Source organism: Colletotrichum gloeosporioides (assembly GCF_011800055.1).
Source record: "Colletotrichum gloeosporioides strain Lc1 chromosome Unknown consensus_103, whole genome shotgun sequence".
Taxonomy (NCBI): domain Eukaryota; kingdom Fungi; phylum Ascomycota; class Sordariomycetes; order Glomerellales; family Glomerellaceae; genus Colletotrichum; species Colletotrichum gloeosporioides.
The window spans coordinates 638,323-662,037 of NW_025544748.1; the positions used below are offsets into that span (position 1 = coordinate 638,323).

The 23,715-nt window shown below is 50.7% G+C and overlaps 6 protein-coding genes across 6 annotated transcripts; 3 read left to right on the plus strand and 3 right to left on the minus strand.

The window, feature by feature from the left end:
• Positions 1-193: 193 nt before the first annotated feature.
• Positions 194-3,886, plus strand: GCG54_00004026 (putative polyketide hydroxylase; the record flags this gene model as incomplete). The annotated part of the gene is made up of 5 exons (XM_045404081.1): positions 194-415; positions 487-659; positions 720-798; positions 851-1,237; positions 2,231-3,886. The coding sequence occupies 5 exons, from the start codon at positions 194-196 to the stop codon at positions 3,884-3,886; spliced, it is 2,517 nt and encodes an 838-aa protein (XP_045257281.1).
• A 119-nt stretch (positions 3,887-4,005) lies between these two features.
• GCG54_00004027 (Indole diterpene prenyltransferase pax) lies at positions 4,006-5,485 on the minus strand (the record flags this gene model as incomplete). The annotated part of the gene is made up of 2 exons (XM_045404082.1): positions 4,006-4,108; positions 4,197-5,485. 2 exons carry the CDS (start codon positions 5,483-5,485, stop codon positions 4,006-4,008), a joined length of 1,392 nt encoding a protein of 463 aa, XP_045257282.1.
• A 1,031-nt stretch (positions 5,486-6,516) lies between these two features.
• Positions 6,517-7,872, plus strand: GCG54_00004028 (O-methyltransferase gedA; the record flags this gene model as incomplete). Its single annotated transcript, XM_045404083.1, has 1 exon — positions 6,517-7,872. The coding sequence occupies one exon, from the start codon at positions 6,517-6,519 to the stop codon at positions 7,870-7,872; it is 1,356 nt and encodes a 451-aa protein (XP_045257283.1).
• A 600-nt stretch (positions 7,873-8,472) lies between these two features.
• GCG54_00004029 (ZEB2-regulated ABC transporter 1) lies at positions 8,473-13,685 on the minus strand (the record flags this gene model as incomplete). Its single annotated transcript, XM_045404084.1, has 2 exons — positions 8,473-10,185; positions 10,284-13,685. The coding sequence occupies 2 exons, from the start codon at positions 13,683-13,685 to the stop codon at positions 8,473-8,475; spliced, it is 5,115 nt and encodes a 1,704-aa protein (XP_045257284.1).
• Positions 13,686-14,803: 1,118 nt separating this feature from the next.
• GCG54_00004030 (Cytochrome P450 monooxygenase FUM2) lies at positions 14,804-16,454 on the minus strand (the record flags this gene model as incomplete). The annotated part of the gene is made up of 2 exons (XM_045404085.1): positions 14,804-14,972; positions 15,055-16,454. 2 exons carry the CDS (start codon positions 16,452-16,454, stop codon positions 14,804-14,806), a joined length of 1,569 nt encoding a protein of 522 aa, XP_045257285.1.
• A 1,276-nt stretch (positions 16,455-17,730) lies between these two features.
• On the plus strand, positions 17,731-21,204 carry GCG54_00004031 (Cytochrome b5 reductase 4; the record flags this gene model as incomplete). Its single annotated transcript, XM_045404086.1, has 2 exons — positions 17,731-18,519; positions 18,589-21,204. Coding segments are annotated over 2 exons (3,405 nt in total), but the record flags the coding sequence as incomplete, so codon positions are not given.
• Between the last annotated feature and the right edge of the window lie 2,511 nt (positions 21,205-23,715).

Consider the following 23,715-nt stretch of genomic DNA (forward strand, 5'->3'; position numbering starts at 1 on the left):
AGCCTATCGGCTCGGTCGGCCAGCGGAGTGTCGGCTTGGTCGGCCAGCGGTGTATCGGTCCGGTCGGCAATGAAGCCGCTGGGTGGGGTCTCAACTGTGGTGATATATTCACCGGAGTTCTATTGCTGATGCTCGGTCCATCTGATAATTCCACATCGCGAGATACGCATTATTGAGCTAACCAAGGTCCGCTATGCCCGCTGTTACGATGATCCAAAGTCTTCCGCGGAGGTACGAAAACACGTTTCCGCCTTCTGAGCAGCAAAGCGTCGGGGGCCGCGGCGGGAACCACCAGCAGTTTCACGAGGGGCACATCATCATCACTCCAGTCCTGCACGACGAGCAGTCATCCTTCGGCGCCCAAATCGACGGAATTGACTGGACATTCCCGGTTCCCGCCGATGATATCGAAATAGTGAGCACACCCGATTTTGATTTGGCGAGTAACGCAACTAGACTTTTCTAATAAGCTGGAAATAAAAACAGCTCAAGAAGATTCAAGACCAATACGGGGTTTTGATTTTCCGCAAAACTGGCCTGGACAACAAAAGACACATAGAATTTGCCCAAAAGTTAGGCCAGGAGCTTGAGATCAACCCCTTTTTCTATGGTATTGAGAACGACCGCATAGGTGATCCACTTCTGTGGGACGTTAGCAAGTGTGCAAGGCTTCGTACTTGATTTGGACATTGATACGATACTGATTGGCTTCCTTGCAGTATCAACCTCGACGGCACGACGGTACAGCCTAATCAGAGACGATGGGATCACAGCCTAGGCAATGCTTTGTGGCATACGGTTAGTTCCACCATCGCAACATGAGCTCGTACCATGGTAACACATCGATCAGGACTCTTCTTTCCACCAACAGAGATCAAAGTACTCACTGTTACTATCCCACGGCAATCCAGTCAAAGGCGGCTCGTGGACTCATTTTGCTGATACGTCACGAGCTTATGCTGATCTGCCCCCATCCAAAAAGGATGAGTTGGAGGATCTGATTATCGAGCATGACCTATGGCACTCTCGCCGGCTGGCCTCCCCACAGGCCTTTGCTCAACCTCTGGACAACGAGCGAGCGGCCGAGAAGTCGGCATACCACCATCTTGTCCAGATTGGGCCGGACGGGAAAAAGACGCTATATCTGGCCGCGCACGCCAAGCTGGTACTGGGGCGCAGCTTTGAGCAGAGCCAGAAGCTGATTTGGGAGCTCATTGATCACTGTACACAGCCAAAGGTGAGCCCGAAGAACTCTCTTGCGGGACTATGCGTGGGGCCGCTGATCTGTACGAGTATGTCTTCAGCATGGAGTGGTTAGATGGTGGCGATATGGTGTGGTGGGATAATCGGTGGGCATTTTATGTTTTTCTTTTCCCCCGTTCATCCGAGTTTCTGCTTTCGACTCTACAAAACAATCTATATCGTGATATATACTAAGACGCGACAACTGGTAGGAAATCTATGCATCGCGCGAACCCCTATAACACCAACATGACTGCTCGTGATGTGCGGCGAGCCACCGTGATCGACGACGGACCTCTGGCATTTGGAGTAGATGAGAAGCAGGTATTGGATCACAGGAGAATGAATTAGCCCGTCAGGAATGAGCGATCCTTTCACATCGGTCAGATTGTCACGGGAGGAAAGGTCGAAGGAAGTCTTAGTCTGAGGGCTACGAATGGCTGATCAGGATGAAGATGCCGCAGCTTAAGTGTGAGCGCTGCATGAAACCGTCTTCTTCCCATGGAACTTCCCATGGAAGACATGTACGAATCGTCGGTAGGAATGCGCAAGTCTTTCAATACCTAGTGTAGAGTCGGACTTGACTCTCGTAAGCTAGAGTTCATCCGTGCGTGCGGTGGTGAATAATATCGATCAACGTTGGCCCGGCTGGTAGGATTTGGAGTATTGTCCGGGCAGATAAAAGAAACTGTGTCTGTGGAGTATAGGAACTTTGTCATGCGGTTGGTTCCGTGCGGTTGGTTTCTTGGAGATACTTGCATGAAGCAAGGCTTACCTCATGTAAACCTAATTAAAACAACGGAGGTGGGGGGAAGTAATAATCTTGCCGCTGGTCGCGCAATAATCAAGATTTCTCCCATTCTTCATCTATTTCTCAATAGCATCAAGCCATTATCACCACTTGGATAATCTCAACCACACCATACTCCAAGTACATTGCCAAACATACGTGAACCCAAGTCGCACTTGACCACGAAAGACCATGCAGAAAATCGAAAAGACTCGTGTCGTCATTGCAGGTGCGGGTCCGGTCGGCTTGTTCACGGCCTATCTCCTTGCCCGCCAGAAGATCGAGTCCATCGTCTTGGAGAGGCGCCTAGGCGTTGCTGACCACCCCAAAGCACACACGATCAATCCCATGACACTTGAAATATTCCGCCAGGCAGGCTTGGATGTTGCTTATATCCGAAAACATGCAGCGACGGCCAACGATGCCGGACTAGTGCGTCTTGTTTATGGCCTGGCCGATGCCGAGATTGGCTGCTTCCCCTATGAACGCCAGGATGATAAGATTCGTACTCTGACACCGGAGCCTTTGGTGAATTGGCCGCAGCCAGAGCTAGAACGCCTGCTCGAGAAGGCGGTAGCCGAGACCGGCTTTGTTCAAGTCAGGAGGGGCTGGCAGGTTGATGCAGTGGGCATTACGGATGTGGAGGAGACTGGCTGCGTCGTTTCGTGCAGTCCCATGGGACAAGATCCCGACATGGAAACGCACAGCATCGAGGCCGATTTCGTCATTGGTGCCGATGGCGCTAACTCGACCGTGCGGGATAAGACGGCCGGCATCGAATTCGAATCCTTGGGAGCTGGCCATGCTTACCAGTCAATTGTCTGTAAAGGCAGTCTGCGCTCTGCGCTTCCGCCGGGTCGCGAGGCCATGCTCTACTTTTGCTTCCACCCCGAGCATCCCAGCGAGTTCATCGCACACAATGTCGATTCCTCCTTTGTCCACGTCGTTCCTGTCATGGACCCTGCGTCAACCGATGGACCACCCAAGGCACCACCAATCGAGGCCTGCCTTCCAGGCCTGCAGTACTCGGAGGTTCTTCGTACTATTTGGGAGACTGCCCCTCGGGTGGCATCCTCGTACAGTGACGCAACGCTCCGTGTGTTTCTTGTGGGAGATGCAGCCCACAGCTTGCCGCCTCAGGGCGGTCTCGGTCTCAACACGGGCATAGCCGATGCACACAACCTAGCGTGGAAGCTTGCTGCCATAATCCAGGGGAAAGGCACCCCGAACCTTCTCACCAGCTTCACCCGTGAGCGTCGACCCGTTGCTTTGGCAAATATTGAGTACTCCAAGGCTAGCGAGGCTGCCTTCTATTCCGTCAGTACCACACTGGTTGGCCTTGCCCTTCAGTACAAAGAAGCGAGGGCACAGGCGCCAGATCTCACCATGGATGAATTCCTCCAACGACCCGTCGTTTCCGCTGCGGCGGCTGAGGCGGTCACAGAGGCGAGCAGACATTTTGACTCTCTAGCCCTCCAGCTCGGATTCATCTACGACGATCCGTCTTGCACGCCGTCTCTTCTTGAAAACCCAACGGTATACGTCCCACGGGCGTGTCCTGGAGCAAGACTGCCTCACGGGACCATCAACGATGGGTTATCGCTTTTGGACATTGTACCCTACGATCGATTCACCGTGCTGCACTACGCAAATCCGGCGTTCGCATCCTGCCACTGGGCAATTGATGTGGCAAGACTTGGTCTGGCCGAAACTTGGTTTGAAATGGTCCCGGAAATCAAAGAGGGGAAGGCGATTATTGTCAGGCCGGACCACCATGTTCTACTGCATGTGAACAGCCTGGTTCAGGCGGACGATGCCGTCACGAAGTATTTGGACAAAGGGAAGTGTGCGTAAGCTACACTATACGGTACTATCAAGAAATACAAGTTTGATAATGTTTCCCGACCTCGGATGAAGCATGTGTCCTAAATTACAACCCAACGTAGTACAACACAGCGCCAGATTAACTAAGCTCACAACCAAAGCCTTGGCCCAAAGTAGGTGCTTAAGCCTACACCCTTCTGAGATGAGGAAACCGATGCCATAGTATGCAGACCAGAATCTGTCTCACTCTTGCTTTTTCGATGGAAAAGAAGGACCACGAGTTAGTATTGATAAGCATTGAGGAGCCCAGTAAGTCCTCTTGGGCAAGGATGATACTTACAAGGCGTCTTTTACAGCAGCTTTCAAGTCGTAATCCCCCATCATCATCCCCTGGGTTTTGAGTATGCGATCATACCTCTCGACGACTCCAGCCTTGTCGCGCGCGTACTGCCACATCGGGATGTACATCTTGACTTGCGGAACATTCTTGCCCGGCATCATCTCGAATGCAAAGCAGAGCCCGCAATACTTGCTGTCTGGGTCATTTAACGGCTTTTCCAGGTCGTCCATGTCGGCTTGGGGTACGTCTTCCATGTCCATCAGCAGTGGCCAGACTTGTGGCAGGAAATCCGCGGAATGGGCCAGGCGGCCACCCAAGGTGAAGATATGACGGGCTGAGGCGAGAGAGTTGGCATGTGTGTGAGCGTATATCTTAAAACGAGGTTTCATCTCATGAGCGAGGCAGTCAATAGCGAGGAAGTATATGTTGATGTTTCCCTCCCCGTAGGAGATGAGGAACGTTCTCAGGAGTTGCCAGGCGGCCATCATACCCTCGTTACCCTCCGCAAGCCGTGTCACGATAGACTCGGTGATGCTCACCAGGTTTTGACTGGTTGCAAGCGCTTTGAGTTGCGGAAACAGGTACGCTTTCATTCCGATGGCCGCTTTTCCATCTTTCCCTCCAGATTCGAAGTCGAACCCAGCATAGCAGATCTGCCGCGGTAGAGCACCTTCAGCGCTACCATTAGCTGCTTTATCGACCAAGCCCGACTCTTCCGCGTCAGTGAGAAAGACAGAATCAACAAAGGCATCCAGCCAAGTGCGGTCTGCGCCGCAAGAAGCCGCCAGATTCTCCAACTTCTGTCGCAGTCCTTTCTGCCCCAGGGGATCCCCGCCTGCAATGCTAGGGTCTACCAGTGGCTGCACTGTAAACCGCACTTTGGGCGGTTGATGAGACGCAAAGGCGAGGCTTGCTTCGTAGGGCGAGTGATTGTGCGTTAGAATATAGTGAAGCCTATCAGCCGTGGCGGGTGGTTGCTTAAGGCGGGGAACTACAGCCTCACGTACGAAAGCGAGATGTGCGTTCTGGATGTAGGCCGGGTAGGCGCCCGTCCAGCGTAAGAGGGCGGAGATAGAGCTGTGGAGGGTGGGGAGCCATGAGGAAACTAGCGGATCTCCTTTAGGGGAGGCGGAAAATTCAACTTCATTGTAGATATTTCTCTTCGAGGTGCCGTCAGCGTGATGGAGGGTGGTTAGGTCGTGATTTTTCATGGCGAGGTTGCTTGTGTCAATTGTGGTATCCTGGCTGTTTGCTTGGCTGGTACTCGCGCTGATGATGTTTGGTTCCATTTTGATATACAGCTCTTTCTTTTCGGAGCCTAACGTGATCAGAGGTCTCTTTCTGGTGTTCACCTGAGTCAGTCTTTCTAGGAGTGCATGTCCTGCATGCCGAATGTCGCAAGAGGTTGCCCTTTTTGGACTCGCATTAATACATCAGACCCCCACTGATGGAGTCAATAGGCGCAAGGAACGGCAATATTGAAATAGAAAGTATAGTAAGAAATCAGGAAGAAGCAGAAAAAACAACAAAAATAATGAAAGAAATGAACGAAATGGCTAGGTGATTTTTGGAATGCGAGTACGCACGCGATCCGGGCAGCCGGACTGATCAGGTACGTATCTGAACCGGGACCAGGCTCTTCTTGACATGTGAAACGGGACTAATTACAAAATGGGCATTTGAGTCGCGCTGAGAGCATGGCCTGGCAGGGCTGGGCTTGAAGTCTAAATACACGTTTCATGCGGATTGCATAGTTCTGTTGAGCGAACTGGTGGGAAAATCAAGGTTTGGGAACTGCTTTTACAGGTGAAAGGTTCACGGGCCCTAACCTTGTTGACAAGACTTCGTCATAAAGTCTGTTCGGGGTGGGGAACTCCTAATAAGAAGTCTATGGGCCCCTTGACCATGTCCATCGTAGTGGCTCTCAGCACGAACACGAAACACCAAGAAGTTCCTCACCTCTACTATCACAAACCCTCTTCAATACCCACATTATAAAGCGAACTGCAATTACATCACTTGAAGCCGAGGCTTCCGATCATGTCGCCAGCGGAGAGTATCAAAACCATCTTCACTGTACCACCTCCGAGCCCGAACACGATGGGCTGGGCCCACGCTCATCTCCACCGGGGCAATTACCAAATTCTATTGATGAGGCCGGACTTTCATAGTTATCAATTGGGAATAACACCAAAGAGGACAGGCTGTCGGAGCCCCAAGAAAGAGTCAAATAGATGATCAAGGAAGTAAAGAAAAAAGATGCAAAAACTACTGAGAGCGTTGGCAAGTGAAAAGAAAACATTCGCACTCCTCATTCAACATGCCTACGGCAGCGGCAGAACAACAGATCACCAAGCTCCGGTCCCTTATGGACTTACTAACCACCTCGGTGAATGACCTCATCACCGAACTTTCCTACTCTCCATCTCGCAAGTCCACGGCCGGCGACCGAGCCGATATTCGCATCCCGAGAGGACCAAAGACAGAGGAGGTCCGCAAATGCATCATCGCCGCTGCAGCCTCACTCGAGGCAGCCGTTCTCACGCCACAGTGGCGTCTCGGCCACCTGGCTCATAGCTATTTCGTGTCGCGCGCACTGCATATGGCCGTCGAATGGGATATACCCCAGTTGCTGGCGACCAACGGGCCCATGCACCTTGACACCCTCGCCTCGAAGACGGGAATCGTCGATACTAACAAGCTGGCACTCGTGATGAGGATGTTGTGTGCGCACCACATCTTCTCCGAGACAGCCCTCGGCGTCTTCGCCAACGACGACGCATCGACCGCCCTGGCGACCGATGAGCGTCTCGCCAACTCGGTGCGCTACGCCTCATTTCTCTACCCTACAGCTGACGTGCTCCCACGCCTTCTCAAGGACCCAGTTCTCTGCGCTAGCCATGCCCCTCGAGATTCGGCTTTCTCCAAGACCATCGGCAAGGGCATGGGTCAGTTCGAGTTCTTGAACGCGTATCCCGAGTGGCGTGACTGCTTCAACTTATGGCTCGCATCGCTGGGGGAGTACTTGCACGGGCTGACAGACGTGCGGGGATACCCCTGGGAAGTCATTCTCCGGAATGGTGCCGTGGTCGTTGACGTCGGCGGAGGGCTCGGCAGCTCGATTCAAGCCCTGCGAACTAACTTCCCCGACCGTCAGAACGACTTTGTCGGCATCGTTCAGGATCAACCCGGCATGATCAAGCACGCCACTGCCCACTGGCAAAAGACGGACCCGCGGGCCTTGGCAACCGGCGCGGTCAAGCTCACCACGCACGATTTCTTTAACGAGAACCCTGTCAAGGGCGCCGATGTATACTGGTTCCGCTCGGTCATTGTGGACTGGCAGAACGAAGACTTAATTACCATGTTCACACACGTCAAGAATGCTATGACGCCCGGAAAGTCGCGCCTGCTCATTGGCGAGTACATGATGCACCCGACATGCGGCGACACCATGTTGCCCAACGCGCCGCCCCCGTTGCTGAAGAACTATGGTGAATTCCAGGCCATGGGACTCATCGCAGGATTTGTCCTTACCGTTAGTCCAAATGGTTGCCAGAGAACTTTGCATGAACTGAACAATGTTGTTGAGGCAGCTGGCTTAATTATTGCTAAGGTGTGGATTTGTTGTGGCTTGGGGAACGTGATTGAGTGTATGTTGAAGGAGGACCTGTAAACAACATGAGTAATAGTATCTAGGCATGTGCCAGAGCTTTTAAATGGGCTTGGTTCCTGTTGCACTTCGGGGATATTAATCTGCACATATGCAGATCCGCGGCTGTGGTGCCCACGTTTGGTTGCACTCTGGAAGAATGGATATTCAGTTCAAACAACTAAGGTACTGATGAGAATATATTCTGTGCTCAAAACTCAAATCTTATAGCGACACCCAAACTCGCCTGATACAGACACTGAACTGCGACCCATGGCTACAAAACCGTCATTTAGGGGCAACTTGACACTGCCGTTGAACAATTATGGCGTACCTTCGATGAAACTATTTCATCTGGAGGTTTTACGACCTGTTACGCATTGGAAATATGTTTGCTACAGCATGTAGTCTAAGTGCACTCATGATCTCTCTGGATGCTACATTTTGTGGTGCCGACGTATTGATGATTATGGTCGGGGTTATCATAAGGTAAGAACTTGTAAGAGCTGTCATAGTAGCACCGATTGTTTCCAATACCAAAGGCGCTTAAGATGTAACCATTGAGATGACCACTTAACTACTTCATTATGACTGGTTTAAACTAAATACGACGATGGAGTGGTATCAAATCCAATACTGAGGCTTTGCTGCTGGCTTTTGCATAATAAATTCCACGGGTACGTCCTGCTCCCATTCTTCACCCGCATTCAAGGTACCTAATCCTTCCTCTACTCCATGGTCAATCATGCGAGTGTCGTCGGTATCATATCCGTCATCATCCCAGTATCTCTTTGCATTGTCCCTGAGCACTTGACTGCCACCCATGATGGAGGACCGAAGTGATCTAAGTGCACTGGCTCGTGTGGCCTGGGGGAACTTGTCCGCCAAGTTCCCAGACTTTCTCGAGGGATGTTTGGATGAACCTTTGCCAAAACTCCTTTGCCTCTCCGTTACCTCGGGATGATTCCAACCTGCAGTGTGATTTGAGCTGCTAGCATCTTGGCCCGGTGGTGATGTGGACGTTGATGAGTTGCCACCTTTATCTTTCTTGGGCTTGGGAACACGGAGCCAGTAGAAGCCCAAAGCAGCGATGGCGTTGAAGAACACGAATGCAAACAAGATGCCCAAGTCACGCCAGCGATTGCTGAACTCCACTTGCACCCCGGCCAGCACCTGATTTGTATTGCTCGTTGTGCAGAAACTGCAATTCTCAGCAGCGGCCGGATCAGCAAGATATCCGCCCGCCTGGGAGGCAAAGGGCTGCAGATACTGGCCACAGCTCTGCCCCGGCGGTGGGTTGATGTGTAGAAACTCATTCTTCTCGCAGTGGATGGCCGCATTGGCGAGACCTGTGCCCAAAAGCCCCTCAACGAGATAGGTGAATGGGTTGACGCGATACACCCACACCCAGAACTTTGGAGGCGTGGCGAGAATGCCGTTGAAGATAAACATCATAACAAACAACAAATTCCCGATACCGGCGGCTTGGTCGGCGAGGTTGAAGGCGGCTCCGATCATGTGCCCAAACGTGCTGGCCTGCAGGAAGAAGACAAGCATGAACAAAAAGGCCAGCCCGCCGCGTGCGGCGGTTTGATGTGTCTCTGCCGCATTGCGGTTCAGTCCAACGAGATAGTACCATGCCAGGAACGCCGGAGGGGCCATGACGGCGTTGTAGGCCATCTCGACAACAATTTGAGCCCCCATAAATGCCGACCACGAGTACGTGCGTGAGAGTTGCTCACGGCCTTCATAAAGCGTGCGCTGGGCCATGAACACGGGTACGCTCTGCTGAATCAGGTTTAGGTGCGTCGTGAGGAACATGAAAATGGCGATGGTCTGGATCGTGATTCCCACCTGCGTGTTGGGCAAGTTGAGCAACGAAAGTCCAATGAAGAGTGCCGCGCCGAAAGTCAATAGTATCTTCGAATAGATGTAACTTGGGTTGCGCCAGTAGTGTCGCGACAAACGCCGAGTAACCTCGGAGAACTGAACCGTTAAAGGAGCGGCAAAGGGGGGATCCTCCTGCTGCTGCTGTTGCGTTGGGTGGTGGTGCGAGCCATTGCCTTTCTCTTTGAGTCGGGCTAGGTGGGCCTTGACTTTGCCATATTCGGTGCTCTTCCGCCATGCGTTTGGCCAATCCACGCCCTTCTTTCCACCATCACTGGCGTGGACTTGGTCGAGGATGTACTCAGCCGGATTTTGCCCCTTCTTTGGTGGTGGCCCGCCATTGCGGACAAAATAGTCAAGCAAAACCTTGGCGTTGCGTCCAATATGTCCAAAGTAGACAGTTCGTCCGCCACGAGCAAGAAGAAGTAGCCTGTCAAATCGCTCGAAGAGCTAATGTTTGATCACACGTTGCGTTAGCAGTGCACGGATGAGAGTAAGGTAGGTAACCCTCAGAAGGTTATGTGCCAGGTAGAGTGGAGAAGACTTACAACTGCTGACGGTTGATGGATTGTGCACAAAATCGCCTGCCCATTGTCCCTCAACGTCTCGAGCAGAGTGCAAATGGATAAGCTCGTTTGCGAATCCAACCCCGAAGTAGGCTCATCCAAAAAGAGAAGTAGTGCGGGACGAGCGGCCAGCTCAACGCCGATTGTTAGCTTCTTCCGTTGTTCGACATTCAAACCCTCCCCAGGCACGCCGACCACAGCATCTGCATATTCTCCCATACCCAGGATCTCAATAACTTTATCGACGTACGCGATCTTTTCCTTGTGAGAAAATCGTGAGGGCTGGCGGAGGACAGCGCTGAAGGTGAGTGCCTCCCGCACCGTTGATGTAACTAAGTGTTGGTCTTGCTGTTTGACGTAGCCCGTTTTCTGCTGAAAGGAGGCGTCGCGGGGGGCCCCGTCAACCAGCATCTCACCCGTCACCACGCCAATGGACAGGCGCGAGGCGAGGGCGTCGAGGAGGGTGGTCTTGCCGGCGCCCGAGACACCCATAAGCGCAGTGAGCGTCCCAGGCTCACACCACCCGTCCACACAGTCGAGAATACGCTTCGTCTCATTTTTCTTGACCTTGATCTCGTAGCAGACGTTGCTCCAGTGGAAGATGGCTGTCTGGCGGTCAATAGACAAATCCCCGCTATTGTTACCGCCGGCAGTGTGGTCCTCGAATCTGTCTCGTTGCCGTGGCGACATGTTCCAGGCTTTAACCGGAGAATTCGTGATTGTGCTGGCCGTGTCCGAATAGTGCAACCTCCTAGCCCTCGTCGTCGGAGAGCCGCCATCAGTATACGGATACATGCCAGCAAACCCTCTTTTGATAAAGACGGGCGCAACAGGTGAGACGGGCAGGGATTCCATAGGAATACTCGTACTGGTGCTGGGCGCCTCTGTTTTTCCTCTGGTGATATGATCTTCCACGTCTTTTGTGCGGCCAATCGGGATCTTCCCCCTTGGGAAGACAAGCATCTCCTGTTTGCTCTTCTTGCTGCTAACCAGCTCCGTGGCCAAAAGATGCAGCAAAAAGTACGCGGCTGAAAATACGAAAATGAGACCGACGTTTCGCCAACGGTGGCTGTCCGAATACCCGAACGCATTGGTAATGTACGCGCTCCCATCAATGAAAGTGTCACCCGCGACACCTCCTTGCGCGGCACACACGCGGGTTTGCGGCATCATCGCTGCGTTTTCATAGCCCGGCCCAGACGGAACAAAGAGTTTGCAAGGGAATTTCCGCCCGTGGCCGAATTCGTTGATCATAAGGGCCTCAAACCCATACGCCACGGGGCTGACCTTGGCGATCCACGCTGTGTAAGACTTATAATACATCGGCGGAACCGCAAAACCCGTGTACAGCGACAGCGTGAGCAGCACTATTGTCGACGGGGCCATGGCTGCAGTGTGGCTCTTCGTGACAGAAGCGACCAGCCGGAAAAGCAAGCTCACTGCGAGAGTCATGGCGAACTGAACGAGGACGAAGAATAGAAAGGACCCGGCATCCGTGCGCAGGTTGCACATCCAGTAGAAGAGGGTGTTAACCGTGATGGCGTTCAGCAGTTTATAGGGCAAGCTCATGACCAGGTCCGCAATAGCCTCAGCCGAGGCGTGATACAGCGCGTAGCGCACATGTTTCTCGACGATGTCGCGCTTGGCATACAAGGCCGCAACCTCGAGCACGCATCCAAAGGCGTTGACCAGCGCGGCGGTGAACATGAGCGTGCTGCGCGACTTCATGGACTCGGCAGTGTCGGGCAACCGGAAGAAAATGCTGGCCACGATGAGAGTCTGGAACAAGTTGATGACGAGCATCATCACCGTCATCTGTGGCGCCGCCTTGAGCAACGCGAGAGCGCGCCAAAGGCACAACATGACCTGCCGCGGGTACGAGACGGTATAAGGTGACTTCCACCTCTGCAGCCCCGACTGATCGCTTTTCTTGCTCGCCAAGAAGTCGGCATAGTGGGTGCGTGAGCCGCTTAGAGAAAAGGATGCATCGTAGGCGTCTACTTCCTCGCTAACGTGGCGTCGGTGACTGCTCGTTCGCCACGCTTCAGCAAACTCGTCAGGAGTGTGTGGGACCTTTGCCTCGTGACCGGGCTTGACGATGCCTTCACGCTCAGCTGGGCTCGTCATGGAGGTCAGGAAGTCTGGCGTGGTCTGGTTCCGGGGACAAACGAAGCCCAGCCGCTGGAAATATCGTTTGGCATCTGTCGTCTTGCCAAAGTAGATCTGGCGTCCATCATAGAGGACCAGGACCTTGTCAAACAGTTCGTAGGCCATCTGTGGGGCCTGATAGATGGCCACTGCGCTCGCCATGCCCATGATGTCGCTCTGGATGCGCAGTGTCTTGCAAAGGTCGACAGTCGCGGCGCTGTCTAGCCCGCGAGTGCTGTTGTCCCAACACTGAATCGGCGCAAAGCTCAACGCGGCCTCGGCAATGCTCACACGTTTGCGTTCGCCACCCGACACGCCACGCACCGTGTCACCGTCAGTACCGCCGACGGGCGTCTCCATCGTGTGCTGAATACCAAGCATGGCCATGGTCACGTCGCGCACCCTCCGTGCGTACTCATCAGCCGTTAGTCCCCCGGGCCGGGTCTTGGGCGCCCTCGCCCGCGCCGCGAAGAAGAGCGTGTCCGCTACCGATAGCGCTGGGAAATGAACATCCTCCTCGGCGGTGTAGATGGCGTCGCCCTTGAAATAGCGCTTCATTTCATCGGCACTCACGCCGCGGTAGTTGAGATGGGCGCTTTCTGCAACTTGTGTGCCTTGCGTATCTCCCGCAATTGTCCGCAAGAAGGTTGAACACCCGCTGCCCGGCGGACCCAAAACACACAGCATTTCACCGTCGTTCACCACCCCTTCGAGATTATGTAGGATGCGCACTTGTTGGCGCTTCATGCGCAAGAGACCACGCATAGCCGCCACGGCCGTGAGCCACCACGCGTTGCCTACTGTTTGCTGATATGCCGTGTCGGCTCCGTAGCCCGAGATGGTAAGCTTGCGAAATGCCACGCCCGCCTTGCGAACTTCGCAGCTGTCGGAACGGAAGCGATAGAATGACTTGGCCCACTCTCGCGCGTCGAAGTTGGCGCCGAAGGGGTCGAGAGGCCCATCCTGCTTCGGGGCCTTTGACGCGTCAAGGGAGCCTTCTTGGGTCGACGACGTCGTGGCATCGCCACCTTGTTGATCAAGGAACTTTTTGGCGAGCTCGACGAGGTCTGTAATGGCCTTGTACTCGTCCGCGGAGATGTGCACGGATGGAGGACGGTTGTCGTTGGGGAGGCCGGGAAAACTGACGAGAGAGTAGCGGGAGTGAGGCGCACGCGAAGATCGACCCGCCGACCGCCCGTTTTCCGCCATGTCATCGGCGGGGAGTGCAGTAGCCATGGTTATTGACCACAACGAGATGCGGTTATTACTAAGTGTTGATACCGGTCAGTAGAACGATAGATTTGGTCAAACAATTGTCGATCGCTCTCCAAGATTATTAAGTTGCGAAAATTAAGATAAATAGGGATCCAGGCGTAAGGTGATGTCGACCTTCAGAATGTGATATCACAAAGATGCAAGACGCAGCCACTTTTACCACATCCTGTTACTGCTCATGAACTGTGATCAAGTGCTGTAGACATCTAGCGCAATTGAACATAGATTGCAATGACCTTGCAGATGTAATCTATATGGCAACAAGGCATGAATGTCGGCGAAGAGGATTCCCCTCGAAGCTCCCGCTCCGTCGCCCATCATCGGTGATGAGATGAAACTAACCCAAGAATGGTAAAAAAGGGAATCAGTGAAAGTTTAGGTGTCTTTAAGTTGACAAGACGTCAATGAACGCGAGAATGTCAATTGAAAGTCCGGCCCGTCTGTCAAAAGAGCTCCCCGACACCCTAAAGGAGAAAAAACGGAAAAACAAGAACAAAGTGTGACCGCATGAAGCTTTCGGGCTCGTATCAACGCGTCGGAAAGTCTATTTGAATTTGCCCGGAGATTCCCGGAGTCTAAGTAGGAAGAAAAGATGGTGTAGGGCGCTGAGAAAGACTGTCCTGACATGGGAATCTGTCGGGACACCTGGGAATCTGTCGTCATGCAGCCTGATGAAGTAACCGGTCTACCGGAAGCTCTTAAGGAACGCCAAGATGACAGCATAAACCCAAAGGGGCGCTAAACCTATCATGGTAAGAGTTGGCGATTTACCTTATTTCAACATCCTTTTACCCACTTTATGTAACTTGGAAATCACAAGTAAAAACAATAACACTAACGAGGTGTCACAACGACCGGATCAGTTGAACGTCCCTACACGATAGAGAGCGCCTGGTCTGCGCTCAGGGGCCGGCGGATGTACGTGCAAGCACTTGGTGCTGCTGTCGTGCAGTTTTTATCGTTCGTGGGTCGAACCAAGAAATCACACTTCCGGTAGTCAAGATTGTTTAATTCAAATCGAATAAGGTAAATGAATTGAATTGCTTCGCAGAACGTTCTTCGATGTTTACGTTGGCTATTCAGTGACCCTGTTCGACTTGACGAGGGACTAATTTCACCCAAAGCGGGTGCTTGTCCCAAATCCCATAACTGTTCTGGTCCAACCACTTGAAGTCGGGGTCAGCCAGCTCAATGTCGAAGTTGTGCAGCAGGCTGGCCACGATGAGCCTCATTTCGGGATATGCAAGGCTGCGTGAGGTGTAGTCAATAATCTCGACTCCTTACACAGAGAGCGAAGACACCCAAGAACAGGCGCGAGAATTTTACTTACTTTTTGCCAATACAATCTCTTGGCCCCGCGGAAAACACCCTGACGGACTCTTTCCGGTCATCAGTATACTTGGCTGGCCGGTCGTCATCGCTCAGCCACCGCTCCGGTACAAACTCCTCGGGATCGACAAAGTTGTCCGGATGATGTGCAATGGCATACAGGGGAATGTCAACGCGTGTACCAGCCGGCACGTAGCGTCCACAGACGACACGTCCCCCGTGAGGAATCATGCGCGGCATAGGCGTTGGTGCCGGTGGATACAGACGCATGGCTTCTTCAATGCACGCGTTAAGATACGGCAGCTTTCGTAGATTGGTGAAAGTCATGTCCTCCCGTGGATCTTTGATGGCAGCATCGAGCTCAGCGCGCAGCGTGGCCATCTTCGTCGGGTGAGTGAGCAGTAGGTAGGTTAAAGCTGATGTAGCAGCCGTGGTTGTCTCGGTGCCACCGATCATGAATGTTGCAGCATTGGAATACATCTCGGCGCGCGTGATGCCAGGTCGCTTCTCATCGCCACTGCTTTGCATAATCATGGACCAGATGTCGCTGCCGGAGTCGTCGCCGCGGTCCAGGCGCTTATCAACGCGATCCATCGAGAAGCGATTGTGCCGGGCGCGACGCTTGCCACTGCTGCCCCAGACAGATCTGAGGAGCAGCGGGCCCAGGGGTGGGTGCCAACCCATCATTGCCATGCCGAGCGTGACCGTTTTGATAGTCGAGTACGTGTCGCGAACCCACTGGCGAGCAGACTGGTCGTTATCGAGCATGCCGAGAGGTTCGCCGTACATCAGGTCGCCCATGATGTCAAAGGCCAGGTAGCTCAGCCAGGTCACGAGATCAACGCGGCCACGAAAAAAAGCAGGCTCGGCATCCTCATCGGCTAGCTTGTCCATCAAGTTGTGGACATGGCCCTGGACGAGGCTCTCCTGCTTGAGCACCGCACGATCGGAAAAGGCATGCGAGAAAATCCGCCGCTGCCGCTGGTGATTGGCATCGTCGGCACGCACGATACCCTTCTCGGGCGCCGCCATGTCCGGCCCCAGTCCGACAAAGTCCTTGGGTATGTCACCCCCACCTCCCGCCTTGGCATAGATATCGTGCCAAGCATCCGGGTGGGTGTAACTCAGCTCATTTGGGCCGATGCGGACAATGTGACCGTACCTTTTGTGCAGGAACAATAGCCAGCTATGGTTGGAACCATTGCCGCGGTGCCAAAGTGAGTAAATGGTGGTGACGCGTCCGAGCAGAGGGCCTGGGTATCCCGCCAGGGGATGGAGGGTCACGTAGTAGATGGTGCGTAACACGAAAACTCCGAAGATGGCCAGACCGATGGTCCAAAGGAGCTTCGGGAGGTCCGGCAGGTTGGACATGTGAATGTTGAAAGGTATGCCTAGAATCATTTTGCCCGCGCTGGTGGATCCTGGATCGAGGTGCTGGGTATGTTCTCGCTCTTGGCTGCTGCTTGTTGCTGTTCCTCCACGTGTTAGTTATGCTCCGTACGGTAAGGCGAGTACGAGAGAAGAAGATGAAGAGAGTCAGTCGTCTCTGTTCAAGGTTGTGGACATGACTGTGGTAATCACAAGTTCGCCTGATGACGGCGGAATTATGACGCAAGCAAGGCGAAAGCGAACTGGAATAGGATTTCCCCGACATTAGTAAACTATGGCACGGGGAGGCTGCCGGAGTCCGACGCCGAAAGTGCCGTCATTCACAAGGCCGAGGAAGCCGACAGCTGCTCGGGCATTGGGGTGAGTGCTTTCGGCCTTCTTCCTTGGTTGACCAAGGGCCCTGGAAGCTTTCTCGCGCAACTTCCTGAACTGTTACCTCTTCCCGTCTGCATGAAGTGGCTTAACTACTCTCAGTTGCGAGTGCCGGGCAGAACTAGTTATTAGTAGGTGCGCCGACTCCCTACGTAAAGACGGTATTTTGGTGGGTCTTTAGACCTGTCTCGACCTGTGCCTTGCGCAGGTCAAAGTTCGGAGAAAAGACTTTTGCCAAGGGCCAAGGCGTAACGTGTCAGCGCTCGGACGACGTATATTCAGCGGAACGATCGTGTTCGTTTTGTTTTTTCCTTCTTTTTTAACCTTTCGGATTACTACCAAGTCTCTGGAACCATGTGCGTTGACGACAGGGAATATCCATCGCGCACGAGCATGATCGCCGTGCACACCTAACCTGGCGATGAAGTAACCGGATGTTCGGACGGTGGCTGGCCGCCGGGGAACTGCCGACCCAGATTTGCGAGGGTTAACCGGACAACGGCGTCATTTGTTTGTGCCGGTCCGATGGGGACATCATCTAATACTGAACATTTCCAAATTGGAACAAAAGTGCGAAAATGCCTATGAGGTTATTTTCCAGTGGGGATTACGTGTGACACAAAGTTCGACGCGCTGGAATGCGCATACTACACCGAGAAGTTGGAAAACAATGCCTTTCTTGCCGTGCCAGCGTCATACATATAGATGTAAACACATCGTCCCTGTAAAGTCCAGGAAGACCCGAAGCTGTCAGAACCAAGCCATTGGATACATGATCTTTACGAGTAACGAAGCCACCTGATCCTGCCATCCTCAGCAATCTGAAAGCGTTGCCACAGCCTGTCTATCTTTCTTCTTCTAATAAAATTAATTCCTACTTTGTTTCTTGGTAGCTCTGGTAGCTCCATTCACTGCCATGTCTGCCTTCCACTACCCCCCATCGCCGCCTTTGCCTCCGACTCCGCCCAGAACCCCTCCTTCTTTCAATAGTCCACAAGAGGATGTGGACATGGGCATGAGGTCGCCATCCCCACTGCCCTCAAGGTCCCTCACTGTCCCCCAGACGTCAGGTGAAGGCGTCCTGACGCCACCAATCACTCCGGTGAAGACACAACATTCCATAAATACAACCCCCTCAACAATCATCAACTGCCCTATTTCAAAGGCCAGCTTCTTGCTTGCCCAGGCTTCTTTGGCGACTGAGCTATCCGGAGCCTCATCAATGACTGAGTTCAATATCCGGAGCCAAGGCTCACTCCCAGCCGGGACACGAACACTCCGGTTCGGCCCTGGCCTTGATGGATGCTTCAACCGCACCAGAGGGTTTCTGGGAGGTCAAGAATCAACTCAAAGCCGCACCGCTAGTAGCGGGACCTCCTCCAGAAGCTCAGGCCAACGCCTACCAGTGTCCCTGGAGCCATGGGAGGCGGTTCATGGAAATCTGCCCCTGCTACTCCGAGCGGGACGAGTGCGTCAAGCTGTCGACGCCCTGGGCAATCGCGCGGAAGGAGTCACAGATGCATGGGATGACTTGGAACCATGTCATCTGGCTCGAGCAGCGCTAGTACTGAGCGCCCTGGCCCACGCGTACATGTTTGGTGAGGAGCAAGGCAAGGGCAAAGACGGACAGTCTCTGGTCCCGCGCCATATCCTTGCTACGTGGGAGAGGGTTTGCGAGCGATTGGGTAGAAGCATGACTGGTCGGGTATGTACTGATCCATTTCCTCCAAACATACTACCTAAACAAAGTAGCGCAGCTGACTCTCCATGACAGGTACCCGCTGATGATGTTCTCAACAACGCTGTTGGTAATAGCTCCTTCAGTCTGAGGAGTACCTACTTTGGCCTGTCGGAGGAGCGACTCTCTTCGGGGCTTCAGGGCACGATGGAGGCCGTCTTTGCACCCGCGCTATCCTCGATGGCGCTCGCGCAGAATAACGTGCTGGCCGACCAGCCCGACCAAGTCGCGCGTTGTCTAGAGAGCGTGGCGGCACGTATTGTAAAGTGCGCCCACGTCTTCGACGCCATGACGCCACGCGATACTGCCAATTTTGACCCTGTCATCTGGATAAAAACCTATCCCGCCATGGGTCGGGCGGTGACTTCCGGAGAGCTGGGAAACAGTGGCGTTGATGCACCGCTATTCCATGCGCTGGACGTCTTCATCGGCCGCCAACAGGTCAAGGGTGATTTGAGAGGGATGCAGAGCGACCGGCGGGCCACGCTGCCGGCCAATATTCGCGCCTTCTTGGATGCTCTTGGGGACGACGCCGGAAGCGTCAGAGACTACGTCACCGCTGCCCGAGCTCAGCTAAATCATGTTCCCCTCGAAGAGCAGGCGCAGTACAAACATCTCTCCGCGGCCTGGGATGGTCTTTTGCAATTGTACGTCTGGTTCCTCGAGCGGCACCGCGTCAAGGCTGTCGGCATCACGGGCGTGACCCTGAATACAGGGCGACACTCGACAAGCAGCGGCGTCAAGAGTGGCGACCAAGTCAAAGCCATGGAGGATGGAAAACCAAAGTTGCGCCCCGAGGCCATGCTTAGCATGCAAATGAAGAAGGGCATGGTGTCACGGCTGGGCGGTCGCCCGCTATGGCAGGACGCGTATGTGCAGTCGCACAGCGTCTACCAGGGAAGCGTGGTGGTGGCCGTCAAGTTGGATGCAAGTTTGCCGCTTGAGCCAGGTGATCGAGTTCAAGTCTGGCCGCCGACAAAGAGAAAGACGCTGAACAGAGCATCCTCACACCATCGACGGTTGCGTGGCTCTCCTTGCTCGGAAGATCATGATACGTCCTCAGGCGAGAGTGATGATGATGGCGAGCCGAGGTTCTACTCAATCGCCCGCGTCATTCCTAACGTGTCTGATACGGCGGTAGACTCCGTCGGAGGAGGAGGCATGACCATTGTGCTGACAGTCGCTCAACACTCGCCCGAGGGACTGGTATCCTCGTTCCTCGGCAGCGCTGCGCCGGGCACGCATCTGCGCCTTCGGCCGTGGCCTTCTCCCCGATTCCGTCAGCCCCGCGACCTAGCCGTGCCGCTGGTTCTTGTTGGTCAGGGTGTGGGTATTGGTCCCTTGGTTGGGTTTCTGCACGACCGCGCGGCAATGAAACAGCGTCTCGATGATAGCCAAAACAAAAGCGCCGGACAGGGAGAGCTGCTCCTTGTGGTGGCTGCAAAAACACTTCGCCACGTCCCGTGTTCACTCGAGAGCCTGGAGCAACTTACGAGGACGTTGCCACTGACCATAGTCTTGGCTCTCAGTCAGGAGACTCATCTGAGAATCCGCGGGGGAATCTGGACTAAGCTCCCCCAGGAGGGGCGACGTGTGACGCGCCATTTGACAGACTATCGAGACTTTATCCGGCGGCTTGTGAAGGAGAAGAGTGGTCATGTCTTTGTCTGCGGCAGCTCTGACTTCGGGGTTACGGTGATGAGTGCTCTTGGACTGGGTCAGTCGCCACAGCAGCAGCAGCAGCATCAAGAACGCCTCCAACCACAAAACGCAAATGACGAGCCCGACGATGGCAGCCACGTCCAAATTCCCTCGCCTCCCGCGCATTGGAATCAGTTGCACCAAGACCTCTTCACCATGGTCAAAAAACCAAACCGCTCAACGCCGTCCTGCTCACCCACCGCTTGCCGCTCGTCCTCGTCAAGTGGTCCCAAAGGCCCCATCATTAGCCTCTCAAAACTTGCAGCCCATAACTCTGTCAAATCATGCTGGGTCGCTATCGGAGGAACAGTATACGACATGACGCCCTTCCTGGCCTTTCATCCTGGCGGCCCCAAAACGCTCCTTGAGTCCGCAGGCACCATTGCAGACGAACGATTTGCTGAAACACACGGAGGCCCTCATGCCCAGGAAATCAGGGGCTATCTCGAGAGGCACGCCATTGGGCGTCTGTCTACAACTACCACGGAACCTAGGAGGCAAATGACCACGGCAAAACTCATCAAAGCCCTGGTGAGAATGCAAAACGCGCTTACGAACAACACTGCGTTTGATGCAGGCCGTGGATCAGTGCCCCTATACGCGTACGAGGATTCCTTGCTCGTGTTCGCCGACGGCCTAGACGGCATGATATGTAGTTTGTCAGACTTCGGCACTGACAAGAATACCTCGGAGTTGCGAGAAAATATTTCAAACACCCAGGCGTCACTCAGAAACGCTTTCAAGGCTCTGAAAGATGGGTCCAAGCGTTTTCTAATGGCTGCTGGCACGAAAGGCTCCTCCGCCTCATCCTCAACCCTGCTGGACGAGAGCGAGGTATTGATCCAAAGACTGCACAGGAAGCCCATCGAGAAGTTACATGCGGCTATTGATGCTTGCAAGAAGGGTATCAGCGAGGCTGAGCTTGGGATGAAGTCCGACAGCAGTACTAAGGTTTGCGATGCCTGTTATGACGAAAATAGTGATGTACTGAGGCGTGTTTTGGAGGGTTTCTGTATCAGCCTAACAAGCGTTGCTAAGGATTTGCTCACGTCACCTTATTGGCCAAGGATATCGGCAGATCCGCCGAGCTTGAACAAGAGACCTCCTGCTGAGAGGAAGATCTTAGCGCCACGAAACTTACGATGTGAAGCGTAACGTTTTCAGTTTTAAGATATTTAACTCACTAGACCTGCATATAGACTAGCATGCCTACCTATAGCAATAGAGACATCGCTTATGATCACTATTTGCTTTACTAGAAACTCTATAATAACTAATAACCTATTTAAACGTAGGCTTCTATCTTACTTAATAATATATAGCTATTAGATTTATTACTTATACGCTATATCTAATATTAATTTAAAACTAATAATATATATAAACTTAATTAACGTTTATATAAAGTCTTATACTATTTATTTAATTATTATATTAACACTTTATATTAATCTTAAGAGGTAGAACTTAGATCCTTACTATCTGCCTACTAGCCTTATAGTTTAATAGTTAAAGCTACTTAATATATAATATTAAATATAGATATCCTTAGTATTATATATTAAGTAGCTTTAACTATAATAGTAATAAAGAAGCTATTAAGATTTTTATTTAGCAGCTAGGATAGGATATTTATACTAAAGCATTAATAGGAATAATAGGAACTTACTTAGAACGAAAGAACTATAGTATAAGTTATATAATAGTAAGGAATAAGTATAAATAAAGAATCTATAGTAAGTATTTAGTAGATATTAAAATAAGTACTTATCCTACTTTAGAATAAGTATTTATAGTAATAAGAGGAGTAGTATTTATAAATAGTAGTCTTATTTAGGTAAAAGGATTTATATATATAGTATAACCTAAAGTCTTACTTAAGGTTAGACTTCTATAGCTTTTTAGTAATTAATTTTATATTTATCTTTAAGATACTTTTAATTTACTTTTACTATAAATTACTTATTAAGTCTAAGATTAATCACTTTAGCCTCTAACTATAGATCTATTATAGCTTATAATCTATAAACTAAATTATAACTTTATATACTACTATAATATATTAATCCCTCTTATACTAGTAATAACAGCCTACGTTAGAAGCTATTAAAACCCTCACTAGAAATTTAGTAGGTCTATACAGATAGGAGGTAGAAGCTGTTATTTTCTAATAGCAAAGAAGCTATTAAGATTTCTACTAGTAAAATATATAAAAATAGGATATAATTAAAGCTTAAATAAAGGTGATTATAATATTCTAGTTCTTAGTTTTATACTTAGTAAAGTAAATCTAGAAATTAGTAAATAGTATAGTAGGTGTTTTTATAATATAGTTGTAAACCCTATATAAACTAGCTAATTATATAATAGAGATATTAGCTAGGCTAGAAAGCTTAACTAACTAATAGAACGTAAGTAGAGAGGAAAGTAGATTAAAGAGAAAGTATATAGAATTAAGAGGTAGAAAAGTAAAATTATAAAGAGAGGATAAGAGGAATTATTTAATAGTAGTAAATTAAAGTAAGCTATCTATATAAGTAAATATAAAGCTATTTATCTATAACGTATAGTATTTAATTCTAATATATATATTATATTAATATATAGTTATAATAAATAAAATTATAATATATCTATAAAACCACTATTAGTTAATTACTACTAAGGCTAGAGGAAAAATAGCTAAAGTAGTTAGTAATATCCTAAATATTATCTATAGCTAGGTTAATTTATAGTTATTCTAATACTTAGACCCTATAGTTAAGCTAGTTACCTATATTATACTACCCTAAATAAACAGTTTATACTACTATATATGCTATTATATTTACTACTATATGCGAAATATATAGGAGTATTATTAAGTAGAATATAAATAGGAGAATAATTAGCAAAAGGGGGGTAATATTTATAAGAAAGCTACTATAGCTAAAAATTTACTATAAATAATAGGGGTACTATATTAGCAGTTTTTCTTAATATAAGCTATAAGTAGATAGTTTAAGGTAGCTTAAAGATAGATAGCTAATAAGTCTCTATAAGGCGCTCTAAATAGAAGCTTAGGTTAACTAATATTAAACTATATTTAAGATCTCTAAAAAGTCTAAGTAGAATATATAAAGATAAGCTATAATAAGCTAATCTATATTACTAATAAAAAACTAAAGCTTAGCTTATAACTAGCCTATATAGGATAAGCAGTATACTTAAAAGGGCTTAATATTAGCATACTTTTTAATATAATAGCTTTTATTAATAAAGATAAGGTTATACTTTAAGTAATATAAATAATAGTTAACTATATACTAAACTAAGCTTAAGTAATATTTATACCTAATACTATTAGGCTAGCTATACTATTTAAGGCGTAGTATATAGAAGTATATATTAAACTAAGAAGGCTATTTAATAACTATATAGAGGATAATATATAAGTAAGATATAAAAGTATATAGCTATATC